At 44.3% G+C, this 13,815-nt stretch overlaps 1 protein-coding gene across 6 annotated transcripts in view; it reads right to left on the minus strand.

Moving 5' to 3' along the window:
• KIAA0355 (KIAA0355 ortholog) overlaps nucleotides 1-13,815 on the minus strand; it is a 91,713-nt gene that overhangs the window by 32,605 nt on the left and 45,293 nt on the right. For all 6 annotated transcript variants that reach the window (XM_032249105.1, XM_032249107.1, XM_032249109.1 and 3 more), the window contains one exon: nucleotides 4,554-4,763. In XM_032249105.1, the coding sequence (XP_032104996.1) occupies nucleotides 4,554-4,763 (210 nt within the window). The remainder of the gene's footprint in view (nucleotides 1-4,553; nucleotides 4,764-13,815) is intronic.

The following is a 13,815-nucleotide window of genomic DNA, read 5'->3' on the forward strand; positions in this document are numbered from 1 at the left end:
TGTTACCCAGGCTGGAGTGCAATGGCGCGATCTCGGCTCACCGCAACCTCCGCCTCCTGGGTTCAGGCAATTCTCCTGCCTCAGCCTCCTGAGTAGCTGGGATTACAGGCACGCACCACCATGCCCAGCTAATTTTTCGTAGTTTTAGTAGAGACGGGGTTTCACCATGTTGACCAGGACGGTCTCGATCTCTTGACCTCGGGATCCACCCGCCTCGGCCTCCCAAAGTGCTGGGATTACAGGCTTGAGCCACCGCGCCCGGCAAGAATCTTTCAGTCAAAAATTTAGTTCACAAGGCGGTGTGTCAGGTACAAGATGGAGCACAAAGCTGCTCCTTACCCTCCTGGAGCTGACAGCCTCATGGCCAAAAAAGTAAATAAGGAAAACACAGAATTATAAATGGAGAAAAAACACTGAGGGAAACAAAGGACTATAACAGGGAGTGTCCTAGACACCCAGAAAGCAGCATTATGGGTGAAAATTAGAGAAGGTTGTCAATGGAACTGCATGTGTGTGCGGTGGAGTGGGGATGTCAGGACCTACAGATGGGTCTGTCAAACAGGCTGAGGATCCAAAGCAGCAAAGACAGACACATCCAAGGAACTAGAGCCCAGTGAGCAAGGACAGAATCGAGTTTCCAGAATAAAAAAGGATGACCTTGGTAAGGCTGGCCATCAAGGCAGGAGCCACAGCAGATAGGTCTAGGCAGGCCATGCTGAGGGGTCCACACGCTACCCTAAGGAAATGAGAAGCAACATCGTCCAATTTTAAAATGAAGGAGAACAAGACAGGGAGGGGAGAGGTAATGATTCCCTGAACAAGGGTAGTGATAAAGGACTTGGAAGAAGGGGGCAGATCTGGGATAAGATTTTGGAGGTGGGACCTGCTGGATTTTCTTAAGGATTGGACTGGATGTAGACATAATGGAAATGCTGAAGGATAAATCTCAGGTTTATCAAGTGAACAACCCACTGTGGAATGGCACCATTTAATAGCATAGAGAGGGTCTGGAGAGGAACAGGTGAGTGGAGAGAGGCTATGCCTGAGCCACCTGTGAGATCCCCGGTAGCAGGTGAACTCAGAGGCCTGATGCCCACAGGAAGTGGGCTGTTCATGGTCACACACATTTGAGCCCCCTCCCAGGACACAGGTGGCTTTTTGAGTCCCAAGACTGGATGGAGAACCCCTAGGGAGAAGGGCAGCTAGAAGTGAGCCTGGAGAAACTCATACTCAAGTTGTGTTGAGGAAAGAGAAGCCAGTAAAGTCGAAGAAAGGATGGGTCAAGAGGAAAGAAAGCCTGGTTCTTGGATGTCGCAAGATGAGAGTATTTCCACACTGCTGTGAGCTGCTGAAAGGAGTTGAAAGGGTTCTCTGGATTTGAAAACATGGAAGGAATGACCTTGACAAGAGAAGGCATGTTCTTGTATAGCAGTGGAAGCCAGATTTCAGAAAGCTGAATGATGTCATGTATATAAAGTTTCAGACTGTACAAAATAATACCTTATATATGGATACATGCATATATAGAAAAAATATTAAAATATTCAAAAGAGTCACAGGCTTCAAATTCAAAAGAGGTCTCTAGAGACAAAGGGATGAATAAGAAAGCAGAGAGATACAAAAGGGATTCAAGTGCATTTGCTGACCAGGTGCAGGGCTCACACCTGTAATCCCAGCACTTTGGAAGGCCGAGGTGGGAAAATCGCTTGAGCCTAGGAGCTCAAGACCAGCATGGGAACATAGAAAGACCCTGTCTTTACAAAAATAAATAAAAAGTAAAATACAATAATTAGCCAAGCATGGTGGTGCATGCCTATAGTGTGAGCTACTCAGGAGGATTGCTTGAGCAGGAGAGGTCAAGGATGCAGTAAGCTGTAATCACCACTGCACTCCAGCCTTGGCAACAGAGCAAGACCCAGTCTCAAAAAAAAAAAAAAATTCAATGGGTAATATTTTTCTGTTAAAAATATGTAAAAGGCATGAGCAAATATGGCAGGCAGCTAAAAGTAAGATACACTCACGGGTGTGAAACGTTCTATATGCCTGAAATACTTCAATAGTAATTACTTTTTAGGCTATTCTGGGTACACTGCCTATGGGGTGTGCCAGGAGCAGTAAGGAGCCACAAGGTGCAATAAAAATAAAATAATAGTAATTTTTCAGAATGAATGAAAGGTGAAAAAAAGGTAGACAACTACTCCAAAAAGTTGGCTGAGAAAAGAGCAGAGAAACAGAGCAGGGCAGAGTGGACTTTTCTGTGGGAAGCATCTTTGTGTACTGGCAGGAACAGGCTGAGGATGAGGCACAGAAAACACAGGGTCCCACCACAGAAGCTGGGGCCTCGAGGATCAGGGCAAGGTGAGGACACGGCAAGCCTATACAGGAGGAAAGGGCACCTCCCCTGCTGCTAGATATAGCATTATCATTTACTCTGTAAAATGGAGCGTTAAGTCCTAAAGTCTCAACTTCTTTTTCTTTTTTTTTTTTTTTTGGAGATGGAGTTTCACTCATGTTACCCAGGCTGGAGTGCAATGGCGCGATCTCGGCTCACCACAACCTCCGCCTACTGGGTTCAGGCAATTCTCCTGCCTCAGCCTCCTGAGTCGCTGGGATTACAGGCACGCACCACCATGCCCAGCTAATTTTTTATATTTTTAATAGAGACGGGGTTTCACCATGTTGAGCAGGATGGTCTCCATCTCTTAACCTCGTGATCCACCCGCCTCGGCCTCCCAAAGTGCTGGGATTACAGGCGTTAGCCACCGCACCCAGCAAAGTCTCAACTTCTAAGGTTTATTTTTTATTTCTCATACGGGAAACAAAGAAGTATTAAAATGTCTATAAGAAATGTCACTGATGGCCAGGCGTGGTGGCTCACACCTGTAATCCCAGCACTTGGGAGGCTGAGGCGGGTGATCATCTGAGGTTGGGAGTTCAAGATCAGCCTGGCCAACAAAGTGAAAGCTTGTCTCTACTAAAAATACAAAAAAATTAGCAGGGTGCAGTGGCATATGCCTGTAATCCCAGCTACTTGGGAGGCTGAGGCAGAAGAATTGCTTGAATCTGAGAGTGGAGGTTGCAATGAGCTGAGACTGTACCACTGCACTCCAACCTGGGCAACAAGAGCGAAACCATCTCCAAAAAAAAAAGAAAAAGAAAAGAAATGTTGCTGAAAAAACAAACTTTTTTTTAGAGCTGATTTTGATTGGCTTATACTTAAGCTTAAATTCTTCTGGCTGTGGAAAAGGAATAGAGAATGCCACACCAGACTGACTAGGAAAGTAACCCCATGCTAGGCTGGAATCCCCCACTGACGGCTCCCTGCAGCCCACCATTCAGTCACGAGGTTGTCACTATGAGAGAAGAATCACACAATTCTCTCCCACATCATCCCTGATGACCATGCCATACTATCCCACACCACTGCGTTCTCTACCCACTAGGGAGCCAACCTCTTGGTCTGGCTCTTGCATGATGGCTAGATTTTATAAACATACCTGCTGTGCTTGGCAATAGCCAATCTTCCAAGAGATAAAAGACTTCATGAAGTCACATCAAGCATACTGAAGAACTGCTCAAACCACATGTAAAGCAGCTGACAAATGAGGATCTTGGCAGAATTAGATCAATTAAGAATCTTGTCTGGGCTCAGTGGCTCATGCCTGTAATTCCAGTACTTTGGGAGGCAGAGATGGGTGGATCACTTGAATCCAGTAGCTCAAAACCAGCCTGGGCAAGATAGTGAGACTCCATCTCTATCAAAAAATAATAATTAGCTAGAAATGGTGGCATGGGCCTATAGTCCCAGCTACTTGGAAGGCTGAGGTGAGAGGATCTCTTGAACCCGGGAGGCCTAGGCTGCAGTGAGCCCTGATCACACGCTGCACTTCACCCTGGGCAACAGAGTGAGGCCCAAAAACAAAAAAAAAAAAAAAAAAGAAAAGAAAATAGAAAAAGAAAAACCCAAGAATCAAAAAAGTTACCAAGATCCAAGCACTTCTACAGGGAATGATTTGGCTAGCAGAAAACAGACAAAATTCCATGTCCACTGAGTGCTCGCCCTGCTGTAGTTGTATCTTTGGAGTCTGCCATCCCATCTGTCTGCCAAACACTCCTGCTTCCCTGCCTTGCTGCCTGGCTGGCCACTTACCCTCTCCAGATAGCTCCACTCCATCTTTCCTGACTTGGATACCAGACTCTTCTCACTGGTCCCTCATCTTAGAAGCTTTCCTGCAGCACTACTGTTCAGAGACAGGGCCCTCCCTTCCTCTGGCTCCCGTATATCTCCATCCTGGCCCCATAACCCTGTTTTTGTAAGCCTATTCTCCCAGGATGCTGTGAGTTGAGGTTGTCATCCTAGTGCCTGGCACATGCCTGGCACAAAGTGGGCATTCACAAAGACGTTCACTGTTAAATGAATGAACAAGCGAATGATAACAGCTTAAAATATACATTTCTAAATGAAATGGCTCTTTTGAGAATCAACAGGCAAAGGCCCTCTGGAACCTTTCCTATTTGAACTCAAGCACCAATCTCCCCAAAGCCAGGGTTACCTCAGCAGCCCCCCGCCAGGACCGCACAGCTTCCTCCAGTTCAGGTGTGTGGCCCATGCCAGATAAGCTGCCTCCACTGCTGCTGTTCTTTTTTTCTGGCACAGTGACCTCAGCAAAGCAAGAGTGAACCACTGGCTGGACCTTCTGTAATGCATGAGTCAAAAACTGGAAATGGACTTGCACCACAGTCAGGAAACATCGCCCCAACACCTGTGAAAACAAGACAGCCAGGGATGTTTAGGTTGTGGGTTACTGTTGGATTCGTGCAGTACATTTTCAATGACCAACTTGAATGGAAGCAATAAAGGGAAATCCAAAATCATACAAAGTTAAAAGGCCACCATACTTCAGAAGGATCTGCTTTTGTTTTTGTGTCTGGACCTCGGTGACTGATGCCCAGAAGTCAAAACATTTCCATCAAATAACAAATAACAAGGCTCAAGGTTGAAATGAGTCTTCCAATTTCCCACCAAGTCACCCCCAATCCTGTTCTCCACTCCCTACATCTGGACTCATAACACTTGTGGTGTCTTTGAGCTCCTGCTGAACCACAGCCATCCACAATTACAATTATGTCCACAGAGTATGCAGAAGGTTAAGGAAAAACCATGCAACTAAAAATCTGAAAGAAGGTCAGTTTGACCATAAGACATTCCAGTGAAAATGGAATCCAAATATACAGGTTATTTTAGTAAGAGTGTTAACATAGTTATTAACATAGTCGTATGTCATCTTTCTAGTCTTACGAAACAAAGCTGACAGACCAGTCTTCCAGGAGTCAAGAAAATATAATGGACAGCTCCATTCATCAGTATAGTAGAAACCCATTAGCCTGATATATATCAGTGACAGATTCCTAACAGTCAAAGTAGGAAATTAACTTAAAAAATACTATATATATGAATATGTAATTGTAAATTACAAGAAGATATATTTGGTCTTCAAAGCAAGGAAAAAAGAAAAAAAGAAGATATATACTAAATATACTATGTGCCACAAAAATTTTCAGATATGATTATGCATTGCTCTGGCAGCCTTCTGGTATTGGCTAAGGCTGTTCTGACAGTTCCTTTGCTGCTCCTCCCTGTTTATTTTTTTGCATAAACCACAGTTACAATGCATTCTCTATTATTTTTTATTTCTCTTTCTTTTTTTTGAGATGGAACCTCGCTCTGTCACACAGGCCAGAGTGTAGCAGCCTGATCTCGGCTCACTGCAACCTCCGCCTCCCGGGTTCAAGCAATTCTCCGTCTTCAGTGCACCATCACACCCGGCTAGTTTTTGTATTTTTAGTACAGACAGGGTTTCACCATGTTGGTTAGGCTAGTCTCAAATTCCTGACCTCAGGCGATCCACCCGCCTAGGCCTCCCCAAAGGGCTGGGATTACAGGTGTGAGTCACCATGCCCGGCCTTATTTCCTCTTTCTTTAACACAAAGCAAAAACTGACCACTTGCAAAGCAATTTGACCACAAACCTTCCAGATTTATTGACATTTTTTCCCAATCTCTCACAGTTGTTTTGCCCACACCAGATTTGATAATAATACCAACAAAAACCTTTTGCAGCTCTTTTATCCTGTTCCATAATATTCAAATATTTCTGTGGAAGATATTTTATATTCCCTTGGTTTACGCAGATTACTTACTCACAAAAAACTTACTTTATTGAATTTGCAACTGACCCAACTGAGCAGGAGTAGACCTGAGAGAGCCTACTCATGGCCAGCCCTCAGTCCACTGCCTCACGGAAGTGGTGAAGGTCAGGGAACTATGGCCATTCCTTTTTACAAGGGACCAAATCCAGCACAGTGCCCATGCACTGTCCTGTCCCTTGGTGAAATACACATAAGACTCAACCTTGGGCCTCTCCCCTCAGGTGCACACGTGGATTCTCTGCCTCATGGCCACATGTGGACCTCTCGCCTCAACCCCCACACACACATGTGCAGATGCCTTGGGTGTGGTGTGCACATAGACCTCTCGCCCCCCCAGCCTCAGCATCTACTTTGCCACATGCCCTCTCAGATCCCATGGGTGAGAGCTCTGTTTCCTGGAGAAGCAAAGGCAAGCTAGTTTCCAGCATGACCCTTATTCTTTCTGAATCCTTCCTCACCCCGTGGAAATCATTAGGACCAAACTAAAGCAAAAAAAAACCACACACAAATCTCACACCAAACATCCACCCTCCACAGTGAACAACCAGCATCACAGGCTAAAGCCCCTCAAACTCCTAGGCTTCCACTCATATCTCCTCAGAACACTTCCCCCAATGCTCTGCACTAGACTGGGTATGGTGAGGGACACAGAAGCAGCACACCTAGGAAGCCAGTTAGACAGGTGCCAGGAGTAGAGTAAGCAGCAGTTATTCAGTCCTGTAGAGCACAACAGACACACAGCCTGTACCTAACCAACGCTAGAGAGTCATATGGGCTAGCACATTCAATCCCAGGAACCACCCTACGAGGTCATCCTTGGTTCACAGACAACATCAAGCCATAAAAAAGCTATGAAATTTTGTCAAGGGGACACAAACTAGATGTGGCGGACCAGTCACCTGACTCAACTGTCCATGCCCTTCACCTGTGTGCCCTACTTCCTTCAGCAGACTCTAAACTGGGATTGGCTGGCACATGACAGAAACTCCACCTTAACTGGCATAGGCTGAGGGTGTCCTCAATATCCCCACCCACTGCAGACACAGGGAGGAGGAGTGAGTCGGCTCCTCAGGGACACAAACTTCCTCCCCCTCTTTCCTCAGCACCTTGGCAGCTATGGGAAGCAGGAGGAGGAGGAGAAAGGGAAGATGCTATGCTCCATTAGCTCTGGGCTCACACTCTCAAAGCTCTGACGGACACAACTGAGTCATTCATTCTCTCAACAAATATATAAGATGGAGATGCCTAATATGTACCAAGCACAAAGAGCTGCGGACACTACCAGAAAGAGAATGAACAAGTTCCTGCTCTCACAAGGGTGACATTCTAATGGGGAGACAACAAGACAAAGAACAGATACTGAAGGCAGGGTGCTGCTGAGGAAGGAACATGGATGGGTGGGAAGGAAAAGGCTCTCCAAGGAAATGACCGAGGGCAAAGAGAGAGCTACCCTGTCCTCTCCTAAGGGGCAAAGTTATGAGGAATGACTGAGGGCCTGAAGCAGGGCCCCCAGATCCAGAACAAGATGCTTTCTGACAAGGCCATCATCCTTGGGCATCTTCCTGACATAAATTTGGGAGAGTGTGACCCCAGAGCTGTGGAAAGCTATCTTCTCCTTCACATAGAGAAAGTTTCCTGGACTATGTGGTTCAGTCAAACTGCAGAACAGGTGTGGGAAGCCAGGGAGTGGATGAGTAGAGTGGCCAAAGGTAGACATTTAAGTTTAAAATGCCAGTGAAGCTCTATCAACAGCTACCATTTATTGAGTGTTTAAATACCAAGCACTGGGCCAGACATGGTGGCTTGTGCCTATAATCCCCCCACTTTGGGAGGCCGAGGCAGGAGGATCACCAGGTCAAGAAATCGAGACCATCCTGGCCAACATGGTGAAACCTCATTTCTACTAAAAATACAAAAATTAGCCGAGCATGGTCGCACGTGCCCAGCTACCTGACAGGCTGAGGCAGAAGGATAGCTTGAACCTGGGGGGCAGGGGTTGCAGTGAGCCATGACTGCGCCACTGCACTCCAGCCTGGTGACAGAGGGAGACTCTGCCTCGAAAAAAAAAAAAAAAAAAGCAAAAAGCACCTTATGTGTGATGAAGCATCCCTGTGGGATGTGAGCAATTCACCCACCCATTTTACAGATGACAACACTGAAGCTTACACAGATAAAGAACATTGCTCAATGTCAAGCAGGTAATAAGTGGGGATCTGACACCAGGTCAGTTTGACTCCAAAAGCCGTGTTGCTAACCACCAGACTACTCTGTCTTCCTATGACAAGATCCAGAATGTAGCTACAATAGTGGATAAATACTAATCACAGGAGGAACTATTGATTACAGACAGCTACTGGGGTCTACTGAGAGCCTGTTTTCTAGCAACCCTTGATGGTGGAAGAGAAGGGTGCATCTTTACCTTCCTATTCCCTTGTACACACATATCACATCTGCTGCTAAGGACGTTGTGTTCATGTATAGAACTACAATACGTTTTCTTTTTGATGATATTTATATTTTATTTAGAAACAGATTTTAATTAAAGGCCTTCCTATTTGGAGCACCAAAAGACCACCCTTTCAATACAACTGTAGTTGTTGAAGATCAGCCTACATGTCAACTCTGCTTTCCTGGAATATTTCAAAATTTAGCTGTAGTTATGCCTCTTCTAGGCTCAGGCCTGATTCAGCATGTAATACCTGTATGTGGTTGGAATTATGGAGTGTCCAAGGCCACCCCATTTCCCAAAACATGTGATTTTCACATTAATACAAATAATTTCTCACTAAGTTCACTGTTCTGCTCAACTTCAGGAACTCAAGTTCCTCTTTTTCATATCCCTATAGAGCAAGGAACAAGTAAAACTCTCATATATTCATTTATTTCTGATCAGTTTAAAAGTCCAGTGTGAGTGAAATGAAGTTGGTCTAAGACGGCTGATTGTATTAGAAATTCCAAAGAATTCAATCATTTCTTTCTCTTCAATACTCATTCATACCTTAAATGTTACATTAGGTTCCTAGCGTTCTCGACCTTAATGAGGTTCTTTTTTTTTTTTTTTGAGACGGAGTTTCGCTCTTGTTACCCAGGCTGGAGTGCAATGGCGCGATCTCGGCTCACCGCAACCTCCGCCTCCTGGGTTCAGGCAATTCTCCTGCCTCAGCCTCCTGAGTAGCCAGGATTACAGGCACGTGCCACCATGCCCAGCTAATTTTTTGTAGTTTTAGTAGAGACGGGGTTTCACCATGTTGACCAGGATGGTCTCGATCTCTTGACCTCATGATCCACCCGCCTCGGCCTCCCAAAGTGCTGGGATTACAGGCTTGAGCCACCGCGCCTGGCCTAATGAGGTTCTTAATGAGGTCTCTTTCGTTCTTTTTTTTCAGTCACCCAGGCTGGAGTGCAATGGTGCCATCTCAGCTCACAGCAACCTCCGCCTGCCAGGTTCAAGCAATTCTCCTGCCTCATGTGGGACTACAAGTGCCTGCCACCACGCCCGGGTAATTTTTGTACTTTTAGTAGTGACAGGGTTTCACCATATTGGCCAGGTTGGTCTCGAACTCCTTACCTTGTGATCCGCCCACCTCAGCCTCTCAAAGTGCTAGGATTACAGGCATGAGCCACAGTGTCCAGCCTCGTTTGTTCTGATGATAATTCGAGTCATTACATAATGAGCTACAGACCAGAATGTGACACAAAGATCTAAATGTGTCTCCAGAGACAGAGAATGCAGTAGACCATGCTTGGACTACAGAAAGTTACTTATGAAGATTATGCTACAGCAGAAAAATTTAAGAAATAGGCTTACTGAAACTAATATGTAAAAACTAACAAAAGAACAAAGTCTCCTTGCAGTCAGCAATAACCTAGAGCACAGAAAAGCTGCCATGCTATGTTTAGGAGAATAAACGAGCGAGAGAAAGAAAGCTCATGCCCAAGGGTGGCGGAACCAACACCAAATGCTAATAATTCAGACAAGGGTAAATTCTGCCCCTGGTCACGCTGCTTCACTGCTGGGGAAAATAACAACACAGGCAGTTTGAGCTCCTATTTTGTGGGCAAAGCACTGTGGTGCACAAAACCTTTTGTATCAGTAATACGTACCCATCATCATTAAATCAGGGGGGAAAAGATTAGCTATACAAATAAACAAATAGTTCTAAATATTCCTAAATAGGTCTCTCTCTTTCTCCCAGGGTGGAGTGCAGTGGCTCAATGCAACCTCCGTCTCCCAGGTTAAAGTGATTCTCCTGCCTCAGCTTCCCAAGTAGCTAGACTACAGGCTTGCACCACCACACCCGGCTAATTTTTGTATTTTTTGTAGAGAAGGGATTTCACTATGTTGATCAGGCTGGTCTTGAACTCCTTACCTCAAATGATCCGCCCATACAACCACTGATTGTATGATTCCTAAACAGCCCATATTCGTACCTATAGACTTTCTTTTTTGCAAAAAGTAGATTGTATGTTGTTTTACAGTTTGCTTTCCAAAATAAAATATATTAAAAATCTGTTACCATAAAAATACCAGACAGTTGAAAGGCTGAGACAGGAGGATCACTTGAGCCTAGGAGTTCAGGCTGCAGTAAACTGTGATTGTGCCAACTGCACTCCACCCTGGGTAACAAAGTGAAACCCTGTCTTGGGAAAAAAGAAAAAAGAGACTGGATATTGGAAGGCAGCTATCAGTATCTCCTCACTCTCCCCAGGGCCTACTGAGGTTACTGCCCCTGCTCAAATGTGCTCCCAGTTAGGTAGGTATGAGGACTGGCCCTGGCACAGTGAGCTGGGGGGAGCAGCTGAAAGTTCTGCTGAATCAACAGACTTGAGGCTATTTTCCAACTGCATCACAGCACTCATCACACCTAGCACCACTGTCTATTTATTTATTTGTCTGGCCTACCAGTCCTGGAGTGCTTTTATTGTCCTCGTCATCTTTGTGATGCTTGCAACTAGCTCATGTGTATTTATCGAGGAGGGTGGGTGGCTTAGCTGGGAGAAGAGGAAGGCAGGCCAGATGACTGGGCCTACTCAGGAGGGGCCCTAGTGTGAGCAAGGGCACTCAGGGGTGCCTCCATATCAGGCTGTTTCTGATTTCCTGGCTCTGGACATTTCACCATTAGCAGAGGGGCAGATAGCCTGTTCTCACAGGGGGTGGGCTCTGCCACCAAGCCCCTTGGCACTAGACTGCACCAGCCCGAGGTAACAGGGAAGCAGCAGACATACAGGATACATAACCCCTGCATGGGCTGGCCTCAGAAGGACTTCAGGCAAATGCTATTTTAGGGGTGCTCAGGTTCCTCGTTTGTAAAGAGGAGGGACGCTGCCAGAACAGGCCATTATCCAATCCTGTGAGGTCTCCCAAACTGACAAGAAACAAAAAATTAATTGAGGAAAGCCAATTCTATCTGAAATTATATTCCATGAACTTTCCTATTTGTTTCCTTTTAATCTGCCCACCTAACCTAATTTTTCTAGCACATTCATTCAAGCCTTTTCAGCAACTCAAAATTTTAAATCTGACTCTCCAAAAAGATAGCAACATTGCCATTCAATCACTAGTCCCCAAAATTTGCAACATTTCATTCTTTCCTTGACTCCCATCTGCTGCTGGCCTCCCACCTTCGGAGAAGGTCTTTTCTCTGTTCCCATTTTCTCCTCTGATTCAATTTTATGCTCATTTTTCTGAAGAGCACCTGCTTTTCTCTTCATCCCTACACCTTGGGTATCTAACTACTCAATAATGCTTCCCCTTCTGTTAGAAGACCACTTCACATGTGCAAACCCCTCCATAAAGTGTAGTTATTTATAGGGTACTCTGATACATTACTCCTTTCATACATTCCTGAATTTCTCTCTCACTTTTTGCAAACTTGGAAAAGGCCCAAACATACACAAAAGCAAATCATAACAAGCCCCCATGTACCCATCAAAAAGCTTCAATCCTATGGCCGGGCATGGTGGCTCATGCCCATAATCCCAGTGTTTTGGGAGGCTGAGGTAGGAGGATCGCTTGAGCTCAGGAGTTTGAGACCAGCCTGGGCAACACAGAAGACCCTGTTTACAAAAAATTTAAAACTTTCAATTCCATTAACATTTTGCAATGCATTTTCCATCACTCTTCCACATCTTTTTTTTTCTTAAAGCAAATCCCAATCGACCAAGACTCAGTATGTGTTCAAGCTTCCCAAATTATCTTTTAAAAATTATCTTTTTACATTTGGCTTGAATCTCAACCCCCAAAAGGTAATTTTATTTGGTTGTTATATGGCTTAAATCTCTTTTAATCTAGAACACTACATTCTGTATATATATTTTTAATGCTACTGACTTGTTGAACAAATCAGGTCAACTTATTACAGAATATGCCACATTCTCAATTTGTCTGGTTGCTTTCTCATGGTGTTGCATAACTTATGTCAGTACACCCCACATTTCCTGTAGACTGGATTCATTTTAAAAGCTTGATTAGGTTATTTCAGGGTTTTGTTTTTTTTTTTTTTTTTAGAAGGAGAAGTAGAATAGTATTACTAATATTAGAAATGATGTGTGGTTCTTACTGCAGCACACCAGGAGACATGATTGCCTGTCTCCATTTCCATGACGCTAAGGCTGATCAATGGGATTTGGGTAGGGAAGGCCTGATCCTCCCAAATGTGGTTCCTCAGCAACCTTCCCACAAATGGTTTCATCTTCCACTGTTAGCTGCTGATTGAGTCACATCATGATCTGCAAAGTGGAGATTTTTCCCTCATTCATTAGGGCTATTTGGTTACCATGAGAAACAGTCTCTACGGGAAAAGCAGGAAATTTGCTTACTTCCTTTTCTTCTTTTAATTAGCAATTGTCAGAATAATGAGTTGGTTGCACATGCTTGTCTTGGCAAATCAAAGTCAAAGGGCCCAGTCCCTCCACAGTGACAGATGCCTGTTGGCTTCCACCCACGTAGAATAAGCTAGGCAGACAGTAAATCTTGTTTGTTGACCACAATACAAGTTTACAGAATCACCCAAATTGCAGCTGCTTAATTAGGTATAGCTTACTCTATAGGCTAAAGTCTGAAGACAATTTAGGTAATAGCAGATTCACCTCAGCAAAAAAGTAAGTTGAAAAGACTGACCTGAAATTAACAACAGTTTCAAAATTGGATTGATACAAGCTTTTTATGAGGTAAACTTCAGTTTCTGATTAGCAGCAGCAATATGAACTTTCATCTGGCACATACCATTAGGAAATATTTACTCCATAATCTGTTACGGAAGCTCTACCAGTCAAAACAAGTAATACTGACTTTTTTACCTTCAGGGCAAAAAAGAAGAAAAAAAAAGGAACAGAATGCACATTTAATTCCATTAAGGTTAATGCAAATCATATTTTTGAAACCAGCTTCTAATATTTTCCATTATTGTTTACAGTATTTTTGGCATATATCTATCCAAAATAAATGTTAATATACCTGAATTAAGGCCCTTAATTAACAGCCAGTCAGCACTCACAAATAAATTATTTTAAACATATTCACAAGTAATTACATAGTATACAAAAGAAATCTGTCACTGTGTCAAACTGAATGCCAACATGCAATTGTGTAAAGATTTGAGAGCCA

Source organism: Sapajus apella, unplaced genomic scaffold (genome assembly GCF_009761245.1).
Source record: "Sapajus apella isolate SASKATOON/1434 unplaced genomic scaffold, GSC_monkey_1.0 scaffold68, whole genome shotgun sequence".
Lineage (NCBI taxonomy): Eukaryota > Metazoa > Chordata > Mammalia > Primates > Cebidae > Sapajus > Sapajus apella.